General features: G+C 33.6%; 1 protein-coding gene across 2 annotated transcripts in view; it reads right to left on the bottom strand.

Annotated features, from left to right (window-relative positions):
* Positions 1-665: 665 nt before the first annotated feature.
* The window catches only part of CNTLN (centlein), a 286,589-nt gene continuing 260,961 nt past the window's right edge, over positions 666-26,293 (bottom strand). For both annotated transcript variants that reach the window (XM_069474222.1, XM_069474223.1), the window contains exons 24-26: positions 20,847-21,032; positions 17,902-17,979; positions 666-2,025 (exon numbers count right to left, since the gene is read on the bottom strand). In XM_069474222.1, the coding sequence (XP_069330323.1) occupies positions 1,924-2,025; positions 17,902-17,979; positions 20,847-21,032 (366 nt within the window). In that variant the 3' untranslated portion in view covers positions 666-1,923. The remainder of the gene's footprint in view (positions 2,026-17,901; positions 17,980-20,846; positions 21,033-26,293) is intronic.

Here is a 26,293-nt window from a genome sequence, read left to right as displayed (position 1 = left end):
AGGCCCACATGGATAATCCAAGACAATCTTCCCACTCAAGATCCTTGACTTAATCACATTTGCAGAGTCTCTTTTGCCATATATGGTAATAAATTCACAGGTTTCAGGGATGAAGAGGTGAATATATCAAGGGGCCATTTTCAGCCTGCCACACTTTCTTTTTTTTGTATTGTCTTTGTTTAGTTTGGGTATCAAGGTAATACTCTGCAGTCTCATTTTTATTTTCATAACAAATTTCTGCTGTGATGAGATACTGTATTTTAAATTTTGTGATGTTTTTCCTTATTTCGCTTCCTGTGAGTTGGGAATATTGTGATGAGTGCTTAGTCTGGTAATGTTGATGTATACTGCATCATTTTAATATAGGAATCCTGTCATTACATAATAAACACAATGCTTTGCCATTTAATTCAATAACAAAATAATCCACACTTCATTATACCTTAAATGTGTGACATTTGATGGCCATTTGTATCTTCTTGTTTTGCTATGAGTTGCACTGGTATTTTAAAAATTTACAGTAAGGCAGTATTTGTGGCAGTTGAAATGCCTTCAGGTTGGAATTATGTCATTGTGATCCGTAGTGTGCCAAGCAGTAGTGCAAAGTGATGAGAGCATTACAGTCTCTGCAGCAAAAGTCAACTCCACTACTGTAATGTGAAAGCATAAAACTTTATTGATGGACACCAAAATTTAGATTTTACGTAACTTTCACATGCTACCAAATATTATCATCTTTTTGATTTTTTTTTAACCATTTAATAATGTAAAAACCATCCTTAGCTTGTGGGCCATACAAAACAGGCGGCCGGACAGATTTGGCCAGTGGGCTCTAATCTGCCACCCGCTGCCTTATTCTCGTGGGGCCTACATTCTAAAGGGGGACAAGGAGAAAACAAAGAGGAAAATAAGTACGTGAACAGATAGATAATTTTGTGCTATCAGGAAATTAAATAAGATGGTCAGAGAATGTGTCTCTGAGGGAAAGGGAAAGGTAAACCTGAATGATGAGAAGGGGGCAGCCATGAGTAAAGTTGAGCACAGAGTATTCTAGAAGGAGAGAATACCAAGGGCAAATGTGGGAGGCAGGCACAAGTTTGCGGAATCGGAGTAACCAAAAAAGGTGTGGAAGGAACACAGTGAAGAGGTAAAATGAGGTGGGAATGTTCAGGAATCTAAATAAGGACGGCATCATTGTTAAGAGCGGAACTTTAATTAGTTGACCACAGTAGGAGTTTTGTTAGGTCTAGCCTAATTTTATACACTGTGTTTGTGGTCCCTTGCTAATTCATATGACCACACAAATTACAGTATTGTGAATTTAAAAAGAGAGAAAAAAATATTTTTATTTTTGCCAAATAGTTCTAGAAAAACACAGTATCTCCTGTACAATCCAGTACATCAATGAGAACAGATATAATTGGATCACACAATGTATTTCATTATGCTCATCTTTAAGTTATGATGCTTCATTTTATATTTGCTTACAATACAAATGTGTTGCTCACTGGATCATTTATGGCCATTTATGTAGTTTTATGTAAAAAGTCTAGTTTCTTTATGACACTTAAAATATTAAGGCCTTAGTTTCCACTTTTTTCTTTTTGTGTTCAAATCAATTTGTGTGTGACAAGCTTCTTCCAGTTTCTTTTAATTCACTGGAAAGAAAATTATTTTTAAGTTAGTATTGATTTGTGGCAATATTTGTATTCAACAATCAAATGCTACACTATTTCCTTTTAAATGGCTATGCACTTAATTAGTTTCACTTGTTCAGTAATTAGTTTCAGAGACTTCTTATTTTGGTATTGAACCTGACTACTGATAATTGGAGCAGATACTGTGTCAGGATTGCAATGCATATTTTCCAGTCATACCACAGAAAAAGTTTTCACATTCGAGATAAAGCTCTCCATTTTAATATCATCTAATATCTTTCATAATTGTGAAATATTCTTCAACTAGTTTCTTTTTTTCATTTATTTTCTCCAGTACTGCTTCTAGTAAATATGAGGCAAAAGGAAGCTGTAAGAAAAACACACACAAAAAAAGATTATTAAAACTCTATATTTTCTTCAGTTCAAAAAACATACACTAAATATCATTAAATCATTAGAACTTAGCTACCTGCAACTTTGCACCCATAATGGTACCCTACTGGATCTCTTTTCTACTGATCTTGCTGGTTAGTGTGGGTAATTTTGTCTTTTCTAATAAAAATGATAAAAGAGCAGAAGTAAAATGAAAAAAGATAAACGCCTTATTGAACAATTCATGGTTTACTGACCATGTTAATGATATAATCTGCAATACAAGCAGCTAAGCCATTTATCTTCAATCAGCTGATCAATAGCAGGTTACAATCATCTCTAGGGCACACAGGCCCACAGAAGTAGTACTGTATGTTCATCACTCATAAGAGAATGAGAAGGAACTATCAATACACTTGTCTGTGTTAGAGCCGAACATCTCAAGAGTTGTGGGGTAAAAACTTCAGAGGAAAAAAATGACAAAAGTATACCTGGTGATTAAGTTGTTATAGAAAAGTTGTTTGGCATATCAAAGTGTAATACACATGTTGCAAACTGCTGAGTTTATGAAATGTAGAGTACATTTTAAAATTTCATAATTTATATAACTTTTCTGGTACAGTTTTATTGTTCCCTCTGCGCTTCCCTGGGTTGCCTGTAGAACTCCAACTCATACAAGATAGTTACAGGATATAAGTAACAGAAAATCTGAAATGTTTTTGCCCCGGTTATTTTCCATAGACTTACCAACTTCCTTTTATCCTTGTTCCCAGCTATCTAGTCTCACATAAGGGGTCTGTCGTAATTAGGAAGTTCATTAAGTCATTTCTTGGACTTGTCCTTTTGATCAATCAAGGAAAGACTGCTTTTGTTTCCCTGAGTATATTCATGAGAATGCTTATCATGCCCGCGCCCTTGCTTTCAGGGAAGTAGCATCAGGCGCTTTCTTGTGCTAGGATGACCACTGACAGCATCCCTGGCAGCACCTGGCAAAGACAGCCTGATGGCCTCTGTATGGGTGCTCAGCTGTGCCCACCTAAGTTATTATATATGCTATTGTATAAATCAATCCTATATATAATTCAATAAACCAACGAGAATGGTTATTTCCTGAATTTGGTGAAAAGAGGAAAGATTGGCTGTGGCAGTAAAACTACAGAGCAGACAGGAACAAACAGACCACATGGGTCGCGAAGGAGAAATGGAGACCAAAGCTGGTTCAGAGAACTGCCTCGGTCCTAAGTAGCCTTCTGATCTTTACAGCAATCTATCTGCCTTCTCCTTGAGATAGTCTGAGCCTGTGTCTGTTCCCCAGAAACACTGGAGTGTCACATGATTTTTCTTACTTGAAACTTACCAATGAAGAAAGTATAAGATATTCAAATGGCACATTTCTTAAGTTTTAAAATACAGCTGAATGTAAGATATACATAATGACTTAAAAATAGTTTTTCTGGGGAGAAAAATCTACCACAATAAATATACATATACTGCATATGCATTCCAATTTCAGAAATGTGAAAAAGTGGGAAAAGTGCATCCTAGACTCAAGAAAAATGGGTATGTTCAATTCTCTTCTAAAAGATAATGATACTAATAGCAAATTCTTATTTTAATAAATTGCTCTTCTTTTATGTGGAAAAAAGTTACATTTGGCAAAACTGCCAGTTTACAAATAAGATAATTTAAATCTTCAGGGCATTAATATTTGGTTTTAAAGAAATACACAATAAAGCTGAAGAAACTATTGGGCAAATTCTTTTATTTAAACTATGTCACTCAGGACCATACGCAATTCTATCAAAAAGGAAGAAAAGACAGGAATCATTCCTTACTCATAGAGCAAAAGCAGAAGTGAGTGTTTAAAAGTTCATTTTCTAAAATTTTTCTTAAAGAATGGCTCTTTGATCAAAAAAATTGGGAAACAAAATCAAACTTTAGAAATGTTCCTCTATTTCAGGCCTCTTAAGAGTTTTTAAGATGCTAACAGGCACTGTGTTTCTCCAAGAGGGCAATGTAATATCCTATTTCTAAACTCATTTATCCGCAGTCTATTTATCATGTTGAACTAGTGGTCCCTGTAACACACTTTGGGAAACATGCTGGTTATATAATTTCCTATGTAGTAATGTCACAGACCTTTCACCAGGCCACAACGTACTAACATTAATCATCTGCAAATTTCATTTCAAGTTTAAATCTAAATCTACTCTTATTATCTTGTTATCTGAACAATTTTCAACATATCATGCACTTGGACATTGCATTTAAAAAAAATCTATCTCAAAGAATTTCTCTTCCAGGAAGTCCTCAATATGCATTTACTAATTTATTGCCAACAACTCCTTTTATTCTCTTCCTCTGGTTCCCAATAAAGCTAAAAGCCCCAAAGTTAAACACAACTGTCAATCCTTTCTTATTGGACTGTAAGCTTCCTTTAAACGCTGTATAGAGGCTTACAGATTACAGGTTTCAAAAAGCAGTCAACCCTTAAATAAAGATGTACAGTATGTGTACATCTACTGTCCTATATTTTTGTCTACAAACAATTCAGAAGAATATTTGTCTTTAGATAATTTTAGACAAAAGTTCACATGCCTAACAAGTTAGTTTGAGATTTTAAAAATTTATTTTAATTCAATTTTATATTTTCCTTTTTAATAAACCGATTCATAATTTTTTCCCTCTAAACCCAGGGTTCACTCTATTTGCTGTTTATAACTTACAAGTTATTGGTAACTATAAATCCAGCTTTAGGTCTTTTAAAAATTATTTTTTAAATATATAAGTCTCAATCATAATTAGTGTGATTTCATAATAGAAAATTAATGTAATGTTCTAACAAAATAGTAAATAATTTAAACAAATTTAGAGCAAGATTAAGGAAAAGTCAGAACTGTAACACATTTCATAAAATATATTCTTTTTTTCCAAAGAATAGAACAAATTAAAGTAACCGTCAACTAAAAAACTTTACGTAGATGTTCCTCCTACTTTACAAATAGTTCTTGTTGTATGGAATATGCTCAACATGTATTCAAATAATTACTGCACTAACAGCTTCAGTTTCAAAAATATCCTCTCTTACCAAGCTGATACTATTTACTTATTTAACAAATTTTTTTTGTAGATTGTAAAAATAAAATTTTCTGCTTAGTCTAGAATGGGATTTTCAAATTACCTGGTGATTTTGGTTAATTGAGAGTTATTATTTATATCACATTAATTCTCAAATGTTCTAAGTTATAGTCAACCTAAAGGCTATATGGAACATAATGTAATCTTCAGTGATTTAAGAAAGCTTCAAATCTTATAGTGCCACGCGAACATCAATTCTCAGCATACAGCTCTAGATTGGTTAGCTAGGACTAAAACTATTCTTAAATTATGACATAGCCTGGAAAGTACTTTAAAAAGTCACAGGATCTGCTTATTTGTTTGCCACATTCTTTTAAAGTGCAAATGTTTTAAAAACACTAAGAGCAGGAGACCTGAACCTTCTGCTACTTTGGAGTCCTAAGTGCAAGTTTACTTCATACAAGCAGTTTAGTCAATGACGTTATCTCTGTATGCATTCTAGAGGGAGGTAAGCCTCCTCTAGAAATCCCTCAGACACAGAAAGGCACGTAAGTACCCTTTTGCTGAAACGATTTTGGAGTTGGATTGAATTAATAACCTGACTGGCCAACAAGAAAGATCTTCTCTCACTCACCCTGTCAAATACATCGGAAACAACAAACCCAACAATTATGCTGCCGTGGGCTTCATCTCAGATGGCATGTGCCAGGGATTACAAAACCCAGAGAGCCTGCATGATTTATTTCTCTTTCGATGACAAAAAAGGAGAAGAGATAGTCCTGGTCATGCCAGTGCAGAGTTACACAATCTGAACCCATCAGCATAAGGGGAAAAATAGCCAGGTGGAGATTTGATACTGAGTAAAATTTCTTGGTATAGAAATTTAACTGGGACATCTAAACAAGAGTTCTGCTTGGTCTATATGTAATCTTAAGGCAGGTCTTCCTACTCATTCTGGCTGTCCCTGTTGCAAACTGTGATTGCCATTACTGGAGGGATTCCCCTGATTTCATACAGATTTTCAGCTTCTCTTACATGTAAGCATCTGCAGATGTTTGTTAGCCTTTAGGATCAGGTATGCCACTGTAAAAATCTTAAATTTATCACTCACACTTACAAATTGTGGCTTCCTTTAGAGATGTTTCTGTATAAAGTTGAGATACAAATGATGACTGCAGATGCCTGAGAGCCACCTTGAAAAAATAGCAAAGCCTAATATCCACGACTGAAAAAATATATAAATAACTTATAACATCAGCACTAACTGGAATATGCTCTTAATACTATTAATAAAAAATTCAAAATTTTTGTGTTGAAAGAAAAAAAAAGAAAGGCAACTTTTAAATTTAAAGGCTAAAATTAACAGTTTACCATTTTTATTCTTGTCTTTGGTTTGAAGACTATTACCAAAAAGATATTGCTTTTAAAATAAAATTTGACTTTTTTTCTAGCTTGAGTCATATAGAAAGTGAAGAATGCAAAATGTTATGTATTATATCTGCTCTTAAAAATGGTCTGATTTAGTGAGCATCTGAGACTTCAGTAAGAAATGCCAATGTAGTTTATTGTTATAAAATTAAAGGTGCAAAATTTGGTATATTTATGTATTTATTTATATATGCACATGCATGCCTGCACACATACACACAGACACACACATACACGTGTACACACATCTAGGTAGATAGGATCCACTCTATTATCTCATAATTAAAAGACTGAACTTTTAAAAATATCCAAGAATGTCATTAGAAGGAACAATTTATTTATAATTCAAATTTGGTAATGAATTTTGAGTTAAGTTCCCTAGATGTTTATATTTCTGCCGCACATCCTAAAAGATTAATCTCTTAGAGTTGTGCTGAAAATTGACACAGAGAAGGCTGTGTCTGCTGCGTTTAAACTCTGGTAAAGTCTACAATTTGTTTTCCCTTTAATTGTGAACCTTACTTTAGAAGTTATAAGACAGAACTGAGAATAAAGAGTTGAAAGTATTTGCTATTTTATTTATTCTTCTGCCTTGAGGAGTAATTCCATGCCAGCAAGTTCCTTATGGACATGGTAAGTTATACAAGACCGAAGAGAAATGCTTGAACACTTAACTAGCTGTAGCCTTTCCTTCAAACCCAACAGTATCTCTAGGCCTGTGATTAGGCTTCTTGTCTGGTTCCTGAGTGACACTATCATTCTCTGTCCTGACAACTTGCCTAGACAGAGCTAACCCCTTGTCACTGGGTCCTTGTCAGCTGGCAGTGGTATCCCCTCTCGCATTTCCCACCCCCATCAAGTCACTTTTACCTAACTAATGACCAGTACCGTCATAGATCAGAGACTACTGCTATGCGCCCTCACCTTTAAGACAATGCCTTGGACAATGACAGCAGCCCAGAAAGGACCTCAATTCCCTAAACCCCCTTGGACATTAGTTTGGACTCCTGCAATCTTTTTAGACATGTGCCTCACATGGAGCCTGACACATGCCTGCCTTATCTCACTGCCCCCACATCCTTGTGAGAACTTTTTGAGGTCCTCATAGTCTTCTAGGCAAAGCCCTGATATATTATAACAAAGAATGCTTCTTAATACTGGTATTCAGTCTATCCTAATACGGTAGACTTTCCTCTCAAATACCAGGAACTGTGTACTATGTATACTTTCAGAGGATATAGTCATTCCCTAGATGCTCCTTCATGACTACATGAAATATACACACCAGACAGAACCTTTCAGAGTTTATTGTAAAAAGCAAAAGTCCCTCTTTATGGAGACATTAAAGAAATTATTTGGGGCTCAAAATGACTGGTTATGAATACCAATGTTTATCACATGGATATGAACTCTGAATTCAGGAAAAGAAATGGCTTAATTGATATAAAAAGTATTTAGCAGGCAAATCCTTATGAACTGAATGCTTGTGTTTCCCCCAAATTCATGTGTTGAAATCCTAAACCCTAAGGTGATGGTATTAAGAGGTGGGGCCATTGGGAGGTAATTAGGTGATGAGGGTGGAACCCTCATGAATGGAATTAATGCCCTTATAGGAAGAGATATGAGAGCTTGCTCTCTTTCTCTCTCTCTCTGCTATGTGAGAATACAACAAGAAGGCCACAATCTACAATCCAGGAAGAATGCCCTTACCAGACACTAGAATTGCCAGTGCCTGATCTTAGACTTCCCAGATTCCAGAACTGTGAGAAATAAATGTTTATTGTTTAAGCCACCCAGTCTATGGTTTTCTGTTATAGCAGCCTGAAATGACGAAGACAACCCTTAATTATAAAGGCAGGAAAAATAAAGGGATTCAGAAAGATCCAAAAGAGAGTTGAATTAGTCAGTCTTTTGTTCATTACTGTGTTACTAAGTGTTGATTTAAATATAATTTACCCCAGAATCTGGGTGAATGTGGATGATGGATTATACATGCTCTTTGAGAGCATTCAACACATGAGGATATGTTCTGAGAATGTGTTAGGTGATTTTGTCGCTGTAGGAACATAATAGAGTATACGTACACAAACCTAAATGGTACAGATTACTACACACCTAGGCTATGTGGTGCCTAGGCTGCAAACCTGTACAGCATGTTACTGTACTGAATACTGCAGGCAACTGTAACATAATGGTAAGTATTTGTGTATCTAAACATAGAAAAGTTACAGTAAAAAATACAGTATAAAAGATACAAAATGGTACCCCTAGATAGGGCACTTACCATGAATGGAGCCTGTGGACCGGAAGTTGATCTGGGTGAGCGAGTGAGTGGTGAGTGAATGTGAAGGCCTAGGGCATTACTGTACACTACCGTAGACTTTATAAATAGTCTATTCTTAGGCTACAAGTTTATAAAATAAAATTTTCTTTTTTCAATAATAAATTAAGCTTAGATTACTATGACTTTTTGGCTTAATAAACTTTAAATTATTTAAACTTTTTGAATCTTTTGTAATAACACTTATCTTAAAATATAAGCATATTCTACAGCTATACAAAAATATTTTCTTTCTTTATATCCTTACTCTGTAAGCTTTTTCTATTTTTAGAATTATTTATTTATTTTTACTTTTTAAACTTTTTTGTTAGAAACTAAGATACAAACACACACATTAGCCTAGTTCTATACAGGGTCAGGATCATCAGTATCACTGTCTTCCACCTCCACATCTTGTCCCACTGAAAGGTCTTCAGGGGCAATAATATGCATGGAGCTGTCATCTCCTATGATAACAATGCCTTCTTCTGCAACACCTCCTGAAGGATCTTTCTGAGGCTTTTACAGTTAACTTTTTAAAATAAGTACAGGGAGTTTACTGTAAAATAATGGTAACAGTATGGTATGATAAATAACATGAATCAGTAACAAAATCTTTCATTATCATTCCCAAGTACTACGTACTGCACATAAGTGCATGTGCTATAATTTTATATGACTGGCAGCACAGTAGGTTTGTTTACACCAGCATCACCACAAACACTTGAGGAACGTGTTGTACTATAACATTATAATGGCTACAATGTCATTAGGTGATTGGAATTTTTTAGCTCAATTATAATCTTATGAGACCACCATTGTATAATGCGTTCTGTCATTGACTGAAATGTCCTTATGCTGTGCGTGACTGTATTTATCATGTGCTTATTACATGCCAGGCAATGGGCTAGGCACCTTTTGGGGTGATTAGAAAGTATGGCAAAAAAATATGTGCTTTTAAAATATATTAAAAATTAATGATTAAACATAGGATATCACTAGAATAATAAGTTTGAATTATTTTCCATATATATTCCCTTGGCTTCAACTATTATTATCATTTTTAAAGGTGACAAAACACTTTCACAGGTGACAGTACATTTTTACATGCATTATTTTATTTATCATGCCAAGTCTATGAGGTGGTATTTTGTCCTGTTTTATGGTTGAAGACACTGAGAGGTTTTGGTTACTTGCCTTGAGCTAACTGCTTCACATGCTATTGTGATACAGGACAAAAACCCAGGTCTTTTGACTATAAGCCATGGCAAGTATACTGCACATAGACAGTTTTGGTCAATATAACGAGAAACTGAATTTTCCATTATTCCACAGGCAGAGGTCATGCACTGGAATAACGGTTAGTTTAGATAGTTTACATATTTTATAATGCAAAAATTTTAAGTATCGTGTTTTGATTTGATTACCTCATACACTTCCTTTCATGTATCTTGTTCTGTTGTCTGCAGGTCAGGGCAAAATCTAGTTCTAAATCTATGTGAAAAATGTTCTTGCTGATATCCCTTGGATGTTATGAAGAACAGATTGCAGTGACATAGGCTGGGCTTCACGGTGCAAAAATAGGAGTGATTTCATTCTATTAATACACTGGTCTTCTGGGTAATCATAATTTTAAGGCACAAGGTACTGTTTACTTTGCCGTAGCACATTACAGGAGATAAAAGACTACTCAATGTTCCCTCAAGGAATTTGTCTATCTACAAGGCAGAATTGGGCTATACTACATTTGGCTACACTACTCTGGCTCTTATACTAATAGGAGCTTCCTGATGTTTTGGAAATAAGGAGATAATGTTACCCTCTGTAAATTAAATAAATTAAATCACAATGGCAAGGACTATTATCTGTGTCCCCCATATACTGACTATAAATCCTACTTTAGATTTTTTTAAAAAAATTGTTGTATGTTATAAACTTAACATAAATTTTTATCATTTTAACCATTTAAAAATTTACCATACAGTGGTATTACTTATATTCATATTGTCACATAAACATCACCACCATCTATCTCCGGAACATTTTCATCTTTCCAAACTGAAATTCTATACTTATGAACTAATAACCCCCCTTCCCCTCTACCCGCCAGTCCCTGGCAACCTTTATTCTGCTTTCAGTCTCTATGAATTTGACTACTCTAGGAACCTCATATAAGTAGAATCATGTGGTATTTGTCCTTTTGTATCTGGCTTATTTCACTTAGCTTCATGTCTTCAGTATTCATTCATGTTGTGGCATGTGTCAGTACTTCATTCCTTTTTAAAGCTGAATGATCAATTGTCTGTATATACCACATTTTGTTTATCCATTCATCCATCAAGAGGCATCAGGATTGTTTCCACCTTTTGGCTATTGTGAATAATGCTGTTATGAGCATTGGTGTACAAATACCTGCTCAAGCCTCTGCTTTCAATTCTTTTAGAGATATACCCAGATATGGAATTGCTAGGTAATATGGTAAGTCTGTGTTTAATATTTTGAGGCACCATCATCATGTTTTCCACAGTAGCTGCACCATTTTATATTCTCACTAGCAATGTACAAGGGTACCAATTTCTCCACACCCTCACTAATACTTATTAATTTTCTAATTTAGAGTTTGGGATCTGAACTGCCTGTTTATTTTCCATGCTGACTAGTACTTTTACATAGTGTAAGCACTCAATAAAAATTTGTTGAATAAATAGCATTATTAATTTCATATATATATATATATATATATATATAGCAATTTAATTAGCTGTTAATAAAGAACTAGGCAGAAATCTTTTTATATTTGGTTCAAATTTTAGAATACTAGTTATAAACTTTCTTTTCTTATAGCACAAGGATATACAGAGGAGATAAAACTATACAAAGAAAATTACTAAAATGAGAAAAAATATAGTTACAAGAAAGAACTGGAAATGTAGATTCAAATAAATTTAAATTTTTTATTTAAAGGGTCCTTTTAAATCTACCCATGCATGTTTTTTGTTTCTGGGTATGTGAAAACAGGCCTGAAAGAGTTAAATTTTTAAAAATCCAGCAAGGCTCTGAGTGCAGAATTTCTAACTCTTCCTACTTCATCTAGATGTGAGGAATAAGTCTATGTGGATGACTGAGTGAATGGCTTTATATGCGTGAGAGAGGGTGAGTGTCTGAGTATGCAAGCATGTGAATGCACATGTTATAAGAGTAATATAATCTACCACAGAATAAATGTCTTAAGAGTTACAAGGAAAAACTTTCAGTTAATCTTCACTATGGCAGTGTACTCTATTTACAAAAGCCAGGGAAATTTATAAAACCCTTTCCACTGCCACACTGCAAGGCATTCTGTAGAAGGTAAGCATATTTTGCAGAGAGGACACTGGGGAAAGTGAGCCATTTTAAATTTCAGCATTTGCAAGACCTAAAGGAACAAATAGGAATAGGAATATTTAAAGCTAAAGAATAACCACTGATCAAAGTCTGTACTTTAGATTCTTAACAACTGAAAGCAAAAAGACAGAATTTTTGATATAGTCCAATACAAGAAAATGATCTATACAAAGTGGAATAAAAGGAACAAAATGAAACCTAGAAAAGGATTCACAAATAACAAAGAATAAAGCAACACACAAAAAAATGAGACACATTTTCTAGTCATTTATGGCTAAGGGTTTTTACACAAATCCTAGTAAAGAACGATACTCTTGTTATAACTGTATATGATTTGTTTTATACATATATTCATATTTGAATATATATACCCATAATTCTACTCAAGTTAACTGTTTAGTAAATTTCATAGTTTATAATTTTAACTATTTGTTTATAGTCTTCCATCCCCCAAAATGTAAACTCCATGAACGTAGTGGATTTTTATCTCTTTTGTTCACTGCTGTATTCCTGAAATAATATGTAGTAGGCACTCACATATATTTTTTCAATGAATTCCACAGCATAGGCTTAGTTTTCTCTCTACTGATTCTTTTCATTGCCTTTATAAAATACCAAGTACAAAGGACTGTTCTGGGTATTACCAAGGCCTGAAAATGGTCTTTATTATAATTTTAATTTTGGGGATCCGAATGGGCAAAACAGAAAAACAATGTCTTTTAGTGGGCAAGTTTTAAAAAACTGACTCCTTGTTTGGATATGTGAATAAGTAAGGTCAATTAGAGTATAAGAGAGGGACATCTTCTTACATGCCAACTGAAAGGAACTAATAGATTAGAAATAAATAATGCATCTCATTTACTCATATTTATAGCCAGTAGACAGAAATTCAAATTTAGATGCATTTAAAGAAATGTCTGCTAATGGCGAGGAACACAGCATATGTAATATAAGTACTTTGTTGAATTACTTCTTATTTTTTTTGTTTTTTAGAGATGGGGTCTCACTATGTTATGCAGTCTGGTCTTGAACGCCTGGGCTCAAACAATCCTCCAGCCTCAGCCTCCTGAGTAGTTGTGACTACAGGTGTGTGCCACTGCACCAGGCCTACTTTTAAATGTATTTTTTTTCCCCTTTTAAAAATATGTTCCATATCAAGGAATTGGTGGCTTTAAATGGAGATATAATTCACATAACAAAATTCATCATTTAAAAATATATATTCATAGGTTCTTAGTATTTTCTTAAGGTTGGGCAACCATTGCCACTCTCTAATTCCAGAACATTTCATCACCCCCAAAAGAAACTGCAGCCATTAGCAGCCACTCTCCATTTTCCCTCAGCCTCTGGCAACCACTAATCTACTTTCTGTCTTTATAGATTTGCCTATTTTTGACATTTCATATGAATGGAATCATATATATATATATACACATACATATATATAGCATTTTGCAACTGGCTTGTTTCACTTAACACAAGATTTATAAGGTTCTTCCATATTGTAGCATGTACCAGTATTTCATTTAATTTTGTGGTTGAATAATACTTCATTGTATGAATATACCACATTTTGTTTATCCATTCATCAGTTGATGGATCTTTCAGTTGTTTCTATAATACTTTTTAACTATTATGAATAATGCTGCTATGAATATTCACGTATAAGTTTTTATATGTAAATATGTTTTCATTTCTCTTGAGTATGTACCTAGGAGTGGAATTGCTGGTCATATAGTAACTCTACCTTTAACTTCTTGAGGGACTGTCACTATTTTCCACAGGGGCTATGCCATTATACATCTCCACAGCAATGTGTGAGGGTTACAATTTCTCCACATCCTTGCCAACACTTGCTATTGTCTTTTTGGCTCTAGCCACCCTAGTGGGTATGAAGTAGTATATCCTTTTGGTTTTTGATTTGCTTTTCCCTAATGGCTAATGATGTTGAGCATCTTTTTATGTGCTTATTGGTTATTTGTATATCTTCTTGGAGAAATGTCTGCTCAAATATTTTCCCCTTTTTTAAACTATTTGTCTTTTTGTTGTTGAAATGTAAGAGTTTTAAATGTATTTGTAAATGGTTAAATTTCACTGAGCAGAGCCAGACAGAAGGCTGGGCTAAATGGATGAAAAACTTTGAATCATTGAACATTGTTAATTTTAAGAAATTATATTGATTGTTAACCTACTAAATGTTCTCTGGCTTCAATCGCTATTTAACTTCTCCTTCCTACCAAACCTGCTTTACCTCTCTTGTTCCCTAAAACTCTTAAAGGTATCATCATCTTTCTCATTGTGCAGGGTATTAAACTCACTCATATTTGTTTTTTGCTTTCTGACCCCTTCATCTAATCTCATTACTGCTATCTATTTGATCACTACAAGGAGGAGCGCATCTATCTCTGGCCTTTCTATTTCTATGGCCAGGGCACATCCAGACCCTCACTGCCCCTCACCTAGACTACTTTCTTGTTCCCAGTCTCTTCTCTCTCCAAACCATCCTACATGCTAATCTCATGCGTCTTTCTAAAGCGCAACTCTAATTATGTCCCTGTCCTGCTCAAAAATTGTTATATTAATAATTTGGCCCCGGCCTACCCTTTCTATCTCTTTTTTTCCCTCCCACTCCCTAAACTACAGAAAAACTAATTTTTGTGGTTTCTCCCATCCTACTATAATTATTAATTTGCTGTTGGTCTCTGCCATAAATTGTAAGTTTTAAAATATGTATTAATATGAAAAAAGAGATTAATACAAGTAAAAACAATCAAAGAAATTTCTAAGCTATGCCATAGAAGAATGAAAGTAGATCTTAGATATTTTTTCAATGAGGTTCTTATTACGAGATATCTATGGTGACAAAGGTCAGGCTCAGATAAATGTCAAATATCTAAAATTATACATTGCATTAGGAGTATATGGAAGTAATGACATACTTGCATTCTATATGGAATATATGTAGGTTACAATTTTAGACCTTTTAGTTCTCATGCACTTCTGGCTAACAGCAGCTGTTGTTATTATTTTTGCCACATTGTAGAACAGCTTTTTATTTTGTGGTAAATATTTTATCAATATGAAATTTTACCAAATGAATGCAGAAAAAAAATTTTTTTAACAGAAAACAATTCTGTGGTCCACTCAAACAAAAGACAAAATCATAGCACCAGATTCACCCCTATAATCTTGGGATTCTATCACATATGGTACTCAACACAGAGAGAGGACATAAAAGGGAAGTTTTCCTACAATTTTATCTTCAAAATATTTTAATAATCGAACACCAATATTGGATTAATTGGTATCGTTTTAAAAAATGTGCTCAAGTATTCCACAACTTGAGGATCATGTAAGCTCATATACAAGGAGCTGTGAGCCATAAACTAAACAAAATGTATGAATGAACATATTTACACTTTTGCCCACACAATCCTGTGAGCATAACTCAGACTCCAAAAACACTGGTGGGCAAAGAAAACCTTTTCTAAAATTCAGGACAAATATAATTGCTGGGATTGAGTGAGAAGAAAAGTAGGCTAAAAAAAAGGATGTTTTCTACTTTATAGATTTTTCTCTTGGGCATAATTACAAAGTGACATTCAAGTGCAACCAATGAAGTCCCTATTTTTTCTCTCACAAAATTCAAAGACATCAGCAAAACCACCTATGTCAATAATAAAAATAAAAAGTCGTTGACTTTTTAAATGTTATCATACTGTCACAGTGGAATAAAATTAGCTTGAAAAATGATCTAAAGGCACATGATGCAGTTCATTATGTATAACAGCAGCAGCAGCGGTTTCCCAGTGTTCATAAAGGCTGCTCCATTAAATTTACCTCCAGTCAATAATTAGGAGTCCACAAATAAACCTGGGCAATTAAATCAATACTGCCTGGCAATTACATTCCAGAGTCCAGGCTCAGTGGCACAAAAAGGCACTATATCAAACTGCAGTATTAAGCAGTCTGATGCCATTTTCCACAGGATTTTTTTTTTTTACATTATCTGGACAGAATAAGCACACATTCAGATAATGTAGAATGTGTATATGTACCTCTACATGTGTAGCCAAAACAATCAGGTCCAGTGTCAGCATAGCTTTAGTAAAATTTAATGAAGTTTTACACACATGTATTTATAATTTTTATGGTCATAACTGATGATAAAATTTCTAATTAAAAGAAATACAGGTCATATTGGTCATATTTATAAGGTGAACATTTAAAAAATTCATTAAAAATTTATTTTTATCATTTTCAAGCTGAAAAAAAAAAAAACTTATAACAATCAGTGAATTCCTTGATGTGCCAGGCACTGAGCTGAGTTCTGGGCACACAACATGATTAAGAAATATCCTCTCTTCTCAAAAGCAAGTTGTCAATATAAAAGGCTTTGTCTAGCATCTGCACATCTATACTTACATAACTTTAAGCAAAAGATCGCCAACCACTTTATATTATTATTGAAGTGATTCCATATAGTGTTTCAAAAATATACAAAACTGATACTAAGAAAATGAATAGTTTATATATTTTATCCTTATTCTGGACTTTGCCTAAAGCACAGAAACTGCTCTTTTTTAATATAATACAAATGTAAAATAATTGCATTGACTATCAGCTTCTGTTTTTAATTTTTAAACAGAAACATCTATGACTTTACACAGAAACATTTACAATGACTTTGCAAAAAAAATCACAGGACAATATTTTTTTTGGCATTTTGACAAATATGTTTTAGCTTTTGTTCATTCCAGTTCGTTTTAAAAATAAACAATTAGGTTGAGCAAAAAGAACTATAATGAAAAAGTTTTAGAATACATTACATGCTGTCAGTGATGTCAAAACAAAAGCCGGCTATGACTAGAAAAGCAGGGCTCTCACCTGCCAATAAACTGCCCTTGATCACTTACAAGAGGGGCGCATCCCAGCAGACTCTATGTGTATTAAAAAAATACTTGAAAGGGAAGAAAAAGTATCACACAGGTCACAGCAGCAGTCTCAATAGACCCCTCAGGGATTTCAACTCGTCTTGGCCTTGTCATCCTCTATGCAGCTTTCCACTCGGCCCAGAAAACGTCGATAGGAAAATGTTTGAGGGGCCTCTGGTGGAAATTTTTTCATTCTTTCTGCATTGACAGGATGCCAAATCAATATTTACTTCCCACTAACAAGCTGCTCGAGGTCTCAGTAGAAAATATTGTAGAGAATGCGGGAAGACACAGTAATAAACAGCTGTCTGGCTGTGAGGAAAACATGAATTGACTGGAAACAGGTCCATAGTAAAAGGTCACTGAAACCCATGAACTCCTCAGGTGTCCATATCAACTACTAACTTTAAAGACACAAAATAAAGAATCTCTTTTCCTAAGAGGTCTGAGAGAATGGATCCTTTTCAGTCTAGCAAGCACAGAGGCTGACTCAATAATTTAATTAATGCATTTGCTAAGACTCATGTTGGCTCTTTCCCAAGGCATTTGTTTCATTTGTTAAATCCAAAAGTACAAATAGAGGGTTAACTTTCCTGTCCACCTATTGGAACCCTTCTTACCTAATGGAAGTAAATAATGGGTAAATGTTTACAAAAAGTAGACATCCAGTAAAAATGTAAGGCTTGGAATTCTTAGTTTTAATATATGAAGCAGAAAAATGAAATACCTCTCCTTCAAGAAGTTTCTGAATGTGCAACAGCCATTCCTTGTCATTTTCAGCATCTATCTTTGTCTTTTCAAGTTCCTAGAGAAAGAAAATAAAAACACTGGTGGCAATTGCAGTTATATGAACTTGATCATACTATTAGTATTGAAAAAGTCTAAAGAAATAGCAGAATTAGATTTAAAAAAGAGCAGCCTTTCCCCTCAAAGTAGGAACATTTAAATCCATTCTCTTTAATATTTAACTTATAAATATTTGCATACATGTGGAAGATAAAGCTATATTTCACAGTAATTCAGGAATATTTTATTTCTGCCTTTGCAGTGGAGCTCAAGGTAGGGACTGAGATAGGGTAAACGTGATTAAAATAAAATGAAAAATAAGATGGAGTTGTATTTACAGGTGACCATAGGAAGATAACATAAAACCTTGTACTCAAAAACCTGACCTGTCAACAGATAACTAAGGAGTAACTGTTATAATTACAAACAAAATAGAACGTGGCATGACTCTGGTATATTTAAAAGCTTGTTGATTTAAAATATCCAGTAATCTACTGATAGGCAAAGGACACTTCAATTTAAAGTGCTTTAAGTCACTAAGTATTTTCAACCCATCAATTAACAAGATAAAATGTTTCTGAAATTATAATGTGCAGCTGATTACATGATTACATATGTAGTTGATGATTCACTTAAAATTGTAATTCAGGTTACCAAAAAAAAAACAAATGGACTTTTCAAAAACGGAAGGGTTTGAGAAACTCACTGGATACCAGGCATCATGCAAGACACTTCAGACAGGCTCTCAGTTTTTGACATGAATTTAATACAGAACAATGTAGTTTAAAGAGCATAAATCAGGTGGTCTGGGCTCTGCTTGGGCAAGGCACTCAACTCCCTAGACCTCTGAAAGATGCGGGGATCAGTCTAAATAAGCTCTGGTCTATAATTAAATCTAATAAATATATTGAGGTGTACTGATCCTTCTCAGAGCAGTGTGTTTTACTTCTTTTCCTTCCAGGAAGACTTCATTTAAGATTGTGTGAAATACATATTGTAGTGCTGTGTACTCTGTCTTCAGACTGCATCGGCCCAGAGGCAGAGGTGACATTCCTTCACAGAAATGCCCCATCTAGCCTTTGGCACTACAAAGAGAGACCCTTTTCTAATTCTTATAATCAAATGGGATAACTTTTTCTAATTTGCCCATTCAAAGAGTGTACTTTTCTCTAATTTGTTAGCCCTGAGAGTATATCTTTTTAAAGACCAAACAAAGATGGTGGCTCTGTGTTCCAGAATATGTACAGTGTATATGTGTGTACATGCAAACATACACACATACATATAGACATACTCACATGAGAGATTTGGCTAAATTTGCTTGTTTTAAAACTCCTAGGCAACAGTAGAGGCCTCAACCTTAATTTTTTGTTAGTTTTCTCATCATCAATCAAAATATTTTAATTAAATTTCTGTAATAGACACAGTTAACATCCTTGCCAGAGATACCATTATCTCCTCTGTGTCTTATATTTGATAGTATATTTGATAATGCTCTTACACTTCAAAGTTCAGAATTTGGTAGAAAGGAATAGACATTGTGGCATAGCTGTTGAAAATAGGAAACCGATAATTCACTATCTTATTCATCCGTAAGATGAAAATAATCCCTGCAGGATTCCTTTGACCTCTTTTCTAAGAATTCTTGGTAGTTTAAAAACCTTTGCAAATTGTAGATTTGCTCGACTCTAGGAGACCTCTTAGAAGCTGATGGGGATGGCTGGAGGATGATCTAAATACAAACAGTTAAGTCTATCATTTTATTTATTCATGGAGTAAATATTTATTGGGAAGCTATCAGTGACATCATCTCTTTACTTTTTCTAAAAAAATCTAATATTCAGGAATTAAAGTTCAGAGGCATAGTAGGACAGGATTGAGCTTCCTCTGCAGGTTTCACAGAGAACTGCATAGGATGAGATTCTGCTGTTTATGTAGCTATGTCAAAAATGTAGTGCCTTCTCCAGGAGGTGCTGAAATGCTGCTAAAGACCTATACCTATATGCATATAAATTCACTCAGGAGTATTTTACCCAATTTAAAGCAATAAACATATTTTTCAACAATGTGTTTTCTCCAAAAATACTTTTGAATTTACCCAAGAAAGCCTATAGATTTACTATTTTAAAAAACCTCACAGGGAAGAAAAATCCTCAAATCAATGGTGACTCAGTGCACTTAAATCCATTCAAGTTGATTTAATTAAAAATACTGGTTTACAAGATAAATGATTAACTAAATTAAAGAAAAAGGAGTAGACAGGAAAGTATAAATGACATGAATAACAAGTAATTCCGAAGGTCATATGTACTAGCTTGTGTCTATATTATACAGGTACATTACTCTAAAGGATTTTTGAGTTGGTTAATACTGGATGTGTACCTCTCATTTGCATTTTAACAATCTTACCTTCATTGGCCGGCCGGCGGTGGCTCACGCCTATAATCCTAGCACTCTGGGAGGCCGAGGCGGGCGGATCGCTCAAGGTCAGGAGTTCAAGACCAGCCTGAGCAAGAGCGAGACCCCCGTCTCCACTAAAAATAGAAAGAAATTATATGGACAGCTAAAAAAATATATATAGAAAAAATTAGCCGGGCATGGTGGCACATGCCTTTAGTCCCAGCTACTCGGAGGCTGAGGCAGGAGGATCGCTTGAGCCCAGGAGTCTGAGGTTCCTGTGAGCTAGGCTGATGCCACGGCACTCTAGCCTGGGCAACAGAGCAAGACTGTGTCTCAAAAAAAAAAAAAAAACCCACAAAAAACAATCTTACCTTCATTAACATTATCTTAAAGATGAAACTCTAAAAAGCATAAAACAAATAAAAACATGTACTTAAATTCAATGTGTAACAAACCCTTTATGAATAAAGATTTAAATGATCTTACCACTTCATCTTCTGTGTCTAAGATTTCCTCTAGATCTGACTGTGAAATATTCAGGATAGAAGCTGCCAAGGTCTGGGCTTTATGGGTTGAGGTTTTACAAGCATCCCTGTTTTTCTTCATTTTTTTAATCTCTCTGATTTGTCGCCTCACCACATGAACATCATTTTGTAACTCTTTGACCAAAGCCTGCAACATATTGGAGAAAACATGGGCTCATATGGAAATCAAAATGAAGACAAAGCAGTCATAACATAAAAATGTGAAGATACTAGCAAATCACTTTTTATTAAGATTACTCTGATTTTATTTATTTTGGAATGTAATAAATTGCTCTTTACCTATAGTCAGTATGCAATAAAAGCTCTCTTAAATGACCACTTAACCAATTTGCTACATTAACCAAAGTGCTCCATTCAGTCCCTCTTTCAGATATACCAACTGATAACTTTTAACCATGCCAGAGCACAGCTACTCCCACTAGTTCCCCTGATGTCAAGGGTCAAGTTCTATTTATTCCTAAATGTGTATATACTAGTTGCAACAGGTAAGTTACTTAATTCATTTAATTATTACATAAATCAATGAAAGATGACTGCAGAAAGAGTTGTTTCTGTTTTATTAAAACTGGATTAGAAATGCTTTGGAAGGACTTGAGATAGACAAGTTGGGTAAAAGTGCATTTAAATTTTATGTGGGCAAGACAACAATGAAGGATTGAAAAAAATCATAAAAAATACAGGACTGCTTCATAAGTCTTTAAGTTCCCCCTTTGAGAAATCAATAAATACTATCCCACACCATACCTGCATATATATAAGAAAAAGATATCGCTTACCCTGGATGGACAGAGTTCTGTGCCTCAGTGCCTGGCTTTGTGAGCAAGTCAGTTAGATGTTTGGGCTGTTTCCAATCTTAGGCTCGATCAAGGATTGTTGCAATAAATAATGATGCTCATATATCAATTTTGCATCTCAAAAATATATCACTAGAAATGAAACTGCTGGACCAAAGAGAGTATTTAACTAGTTTTGGGAGCACCTAATTCTATCCCTGCTCCCCCTCCAACACAGTACCAATTTCTTCTTCCCTACCATTACCAAAAGACCAATCTGGCATTTCAGTGTAGTTTGTTTTTTCACTATATATTTTTAAATTTTTAATTATTATGGGTACTTAATATTTGTATGCATTTGTAGGGTACATGTGATATTTTGATACAGGCATACAATATGTATTAATCAAATCAGGGTAATTGGGTTATCCATTACCTTAGGCATTTATCATTTCTTTGTGTTAGGAACATTCCTATTCCACTCTTTTAGTTATTTTAGAGTATGCCTTAACTTATTATTATGCTTTGTTGTGCTATCAAATATTGCTCATTCTATCTAACTATCTGACTATATTTTTGCACCCATTAACCATCCCCATTTTATCTCCCCCTCCCTGCTACCCTGCCCACCCTCTGGTAACCATCATTCTGCTCTCTGTCTCCATGAGATCGTTTTAATATTTAGCTCCCACGTATGATTCACTATATTTTAAAATTTCATTTCCTTTATCATTATTTTATATTTCATTTCTCTTATCATAAAAAAAATTGAGCAGCAGCCCTAAGAAATAATTGTATTTCCTTTGTCATTTTTTTCTGTTTTTCTTAGTGATTTACAGGAGTTCTTTATATATTAGGGAAATCATATTTGTACATTTCTCAATTTTTTCATAATTTGTTGCTTTTCTTTTGACATTAATAATAGTACTTCATGCCAAAGAAAAATATTTTTAATTTTTTATGCACTCAAATTGATAAATCTTTTCCTTTCTCACTTTTGAATTTAGTGGGCTACTTAAGCAATCTCCATAATGAGGCATATATAAGGTACTTTCAAACCATGATATATATTTTTTGCTACTGCTTTTATTTTTCAGTTGTAAACTTTTTATCCATTTTTAATCATTTAGGAAATTTTTACATAAAATCATACTCAGTTGTCCCACCACCACTTAGCAAATAGTCCATCTTTTCCCCACCGATTTTATAAATGTTTAGGTCAGTGTCTGAACTTTCTATTTTATTTCATCTCTCTTTGTTAGTAAAGTTTTATAGTATATTTTAACTAGTGAGGCTTTATAATAAAGTTTAACATCACTAAAGTTATTTCCTTATTATTATCCTTTTCCAGATTTTTCTTGGTATTTTGTTTATTTGGTTTTCCATTTAAATTTCAGATTCAGCTTGTCTATATCCCTTCCCTTCCCCCAAAATTTAAATGGTAATTTTATTTGAATCATGTTAATTTTTATTTGGATCATGTTGACATTTTAGGAGATTGAATCTTCCTAATCAAAGAATGTAGTATTTCTTTCCATTTGTTTAAGTCTTTATTTTTGTTTCTAAGAATAATTTTAAAGTTTTCTTTTTATTGATCTAGTTTATTTCTGGACATTTTATTTTATTTTACTTTGGATGCTTCTAATATTGAATTTGGCTTATATATATAAAGACTCTGGATACATATTTAGTTTACTTAATTTTCTTGTTATAGAAGTTTTTCAGTTGATTCCTCTTCTGTTTGTAGAAATACAGTCATATGTGCAAAGACTACTAATTTTACCTCTTTTTTTTCAATTTTCATAACTCTAATTTCTTTCTTTTCTTATTTTGTGCTGGTTATTATGTTCCTCCTAAACATTGCTATATTAAACAGTAATACTGATGGTCATATTTGACTTGTTCCTGATTTTAGTGAAGTTCTTCTATTTCCTAGGAAATACTATACTAGCTTTCAAGTTGAGATAGCTATATTTTAATATATTAAGAAATAACTATGCACTTATATTTTATTTCCTACAGAAATGGATAAATTATCTTAAATCCATTCTAGCCCTATATAAACTATGATATTGTTTTCCATCATAAATCTATTAATGGGATTATAAATAATTTCCTTAGTATTGAATTATCTTTGCATTTCTAGAATAAACTCTACTTGGTTAGAGTACATTAATTTTTGACATGCTGCTAAATTTATCTGCTAATACTTTATCTAAAATTTCTACAATGTGAGATTGATTTGTTTTTATTTTGTACAAGTCTGGAAGATATCTTTATTTCCCTATGTTCTATAGCAATTTCAATGAGATTGAATTTATGTGTTCTTTAGTGATGTGGTAGCACTCACCTGCATTTAGCCTAGTATTTATATCAGGGGAAGGTAGTTTTTTGGTAATTAGTTTTGATTTTCTGTTTGTCCTGGAGTGAGTTTTGGTACATTATATTTGCTTAGAATATTATCCATTTCATCTAGGCTTTCAAATTCATTTGCATAGAGTTGAGCTAAGTAGTCTATTATGAGTATTTTTCCTGTATCTATGCACTTATCACTTCTTACTTTGTATGGCTGTGCTTTCTTTTTTCTTAATTAGGTAAGGTAAAGTTGATCAATTTTTATTGCTTTTTTCTTTTTTCAAAAATCAAATCTTGTATTAATTTATTAATTTTACAAATTTTAATTTATTAATTTATATTTTAATCTTTACATTCTTGTTATTTTTCTTAATTCATTAGCTGAATGTTTATTTTAATCTCTTATTTATTAATTTTAATATATAGGCTATAAAATTTTTTGAGCACTGTTTTAGCTGTATCCTATGGGTTCTAATAATTCTAGACTGTTACTCTTTTAGGGACATTCTGCAATTTGTTTAGACCTTCTCCTTAACTGAAGAACTTTTTTCCTTTCAAATATCTACATGGTAATGACTTCTTTTTTTCTGGTTTTGTAGTTTTATTGCATTATCCATACTATTTATAGACAGTATTAACATATATTAATACTTAAATATAAGTAATTAAGTACTTATATAAGTATTTGATGTGTCTTTTTGATGGGTCTCAGGTTGGATCCCTGGGAAAAAACTCTGAGATGGAGATTTGTGTGCAGGACGTTCATGGAGAACAACGCTTATAAGAAACTTAAGGAAGCAGGATTGGGCAGAAGGAGAACTTGAACTACGCTGTAGTTCAAAAAGAAGCTTCATTTTAAGGGAAGCTCTGAAGCTGAGATGGCCTTTCAGAGTTATATCACTTTTGTTTTTTCTCCCCTTATAAGCAACATAAACTTTTTACTTGGCTGTTCTTTATCTTTTCAAAGCCAGAAACTTTACTAGAAGATATCCAGGGTATGACATAGTAAATCAATTTCCCCTGGTTCATATTATGTCCTTTAAAGTCTATTTCTGGATATTATTTTTGGATTATAACTTTCAATATATTTGTTCTATTCCATTAATTTTATTCTTTGACGGCTCCAGTTATACATATGTTAAATCTTTATCATCTCCTTCATAAATCCTTTTTCCCCCTCAATATGGTTGTTTTTAAAATGAGGCATAATTAGAATAAAGTGTACAGATTTCGGTGTTTAGTTTAATGAGCTATTACAGTTGTATGCATATGTAACCACTGCCTTGCTTGAGATATAGAAAAATCTCCATAATCCATAAATTTCCCTGATGCCTCTTTTTAGCCAATTCCTTCCACATGCAGATGTCAACTTTTCTGATTTATATCACCCTAAAAATTTTGCCTATTCTAGAATATCATATAAATGGAATAATATACTATGTGCTCTTTCATGTCTGATTTCTTTTACTTAATGTGGTATTTTAAAGATTCATCCATATTGTTGTATGTATCTGTAAGTTTGTTATTTGTTTCTTGTAATTTATTGTAGAAAGTATAATTAAATGCAGTAAGTTAAACATATTTACAGTGTACAATTTGATCAGCTTTAATGCACACATGCACAAAACCATCAAAACATATTTTTGGTGACAAGTTTATTTACTTTTACTTCCTTGCTTTATCTACAAGCATGCTTTCATCTGCTCCTACTGTATAACCATCTTTTCTCTAATTCCTTACATTTATTTCCACCTTGCACAATGCTTTGTAGAAGAAATTATTTCATCAATATTTTTAATTCATAGCAAATTATTTTCATCTGCTCTGCAGGAAATTTCTTTTCCTGCCATGTACTTTTTCTGTTTCTTTCCTCCATTCTCATTCTAATATATTTGTACAGATACTGTGCTGCTTCTTTTTTCAGGACTTATTTTTGAATATGAGTTTTTTTCTGGACCACTGATTTATAGAAAGTTATATGGCAGGTGGGCCTGGGCTGTGTTCAAGGCTGGTGGAATCTTGCATATGAATTTAAGAGTTTTGTTCTGATGAATTCCATTACCCAGGCTATTTTTGTGGGGTTTGTTTTTTTTTTTCACAAGTAATCTCTTTTCTGGGCTGTTGTGAGAAAAGCTGCTTCCTGAAGATTGGCCTTGTCTGTATTATTCTTCATTAAGTCCTGCCTCCTCTTCTCTTTGGAAGCAAACCAGTTGTAGGAAGCTAGTGTCATGAACTATTGCAGCCCTATTCCACTGTTGCA

Source organism: Eulemur rufifrons, chromosome 7 (assembly GCF_041146395.1).
Source record: "Eulemur rufifrons isolate Redbay chromosome 7, OSU_ERuf_1, whole genome shotgun sequence".
NCBI classification, from domain to species: Eukaryota; Metazoa; Chordata; class Mammalia; order Primates; family Lemuridae; genus Eulemur; species Eulemur rufifrons.
The sequence above is the reverse complement of the archived record's forward strand: the minus strand, read 5'-3'. Positions and strand labels throughout refer to the sequence as shown.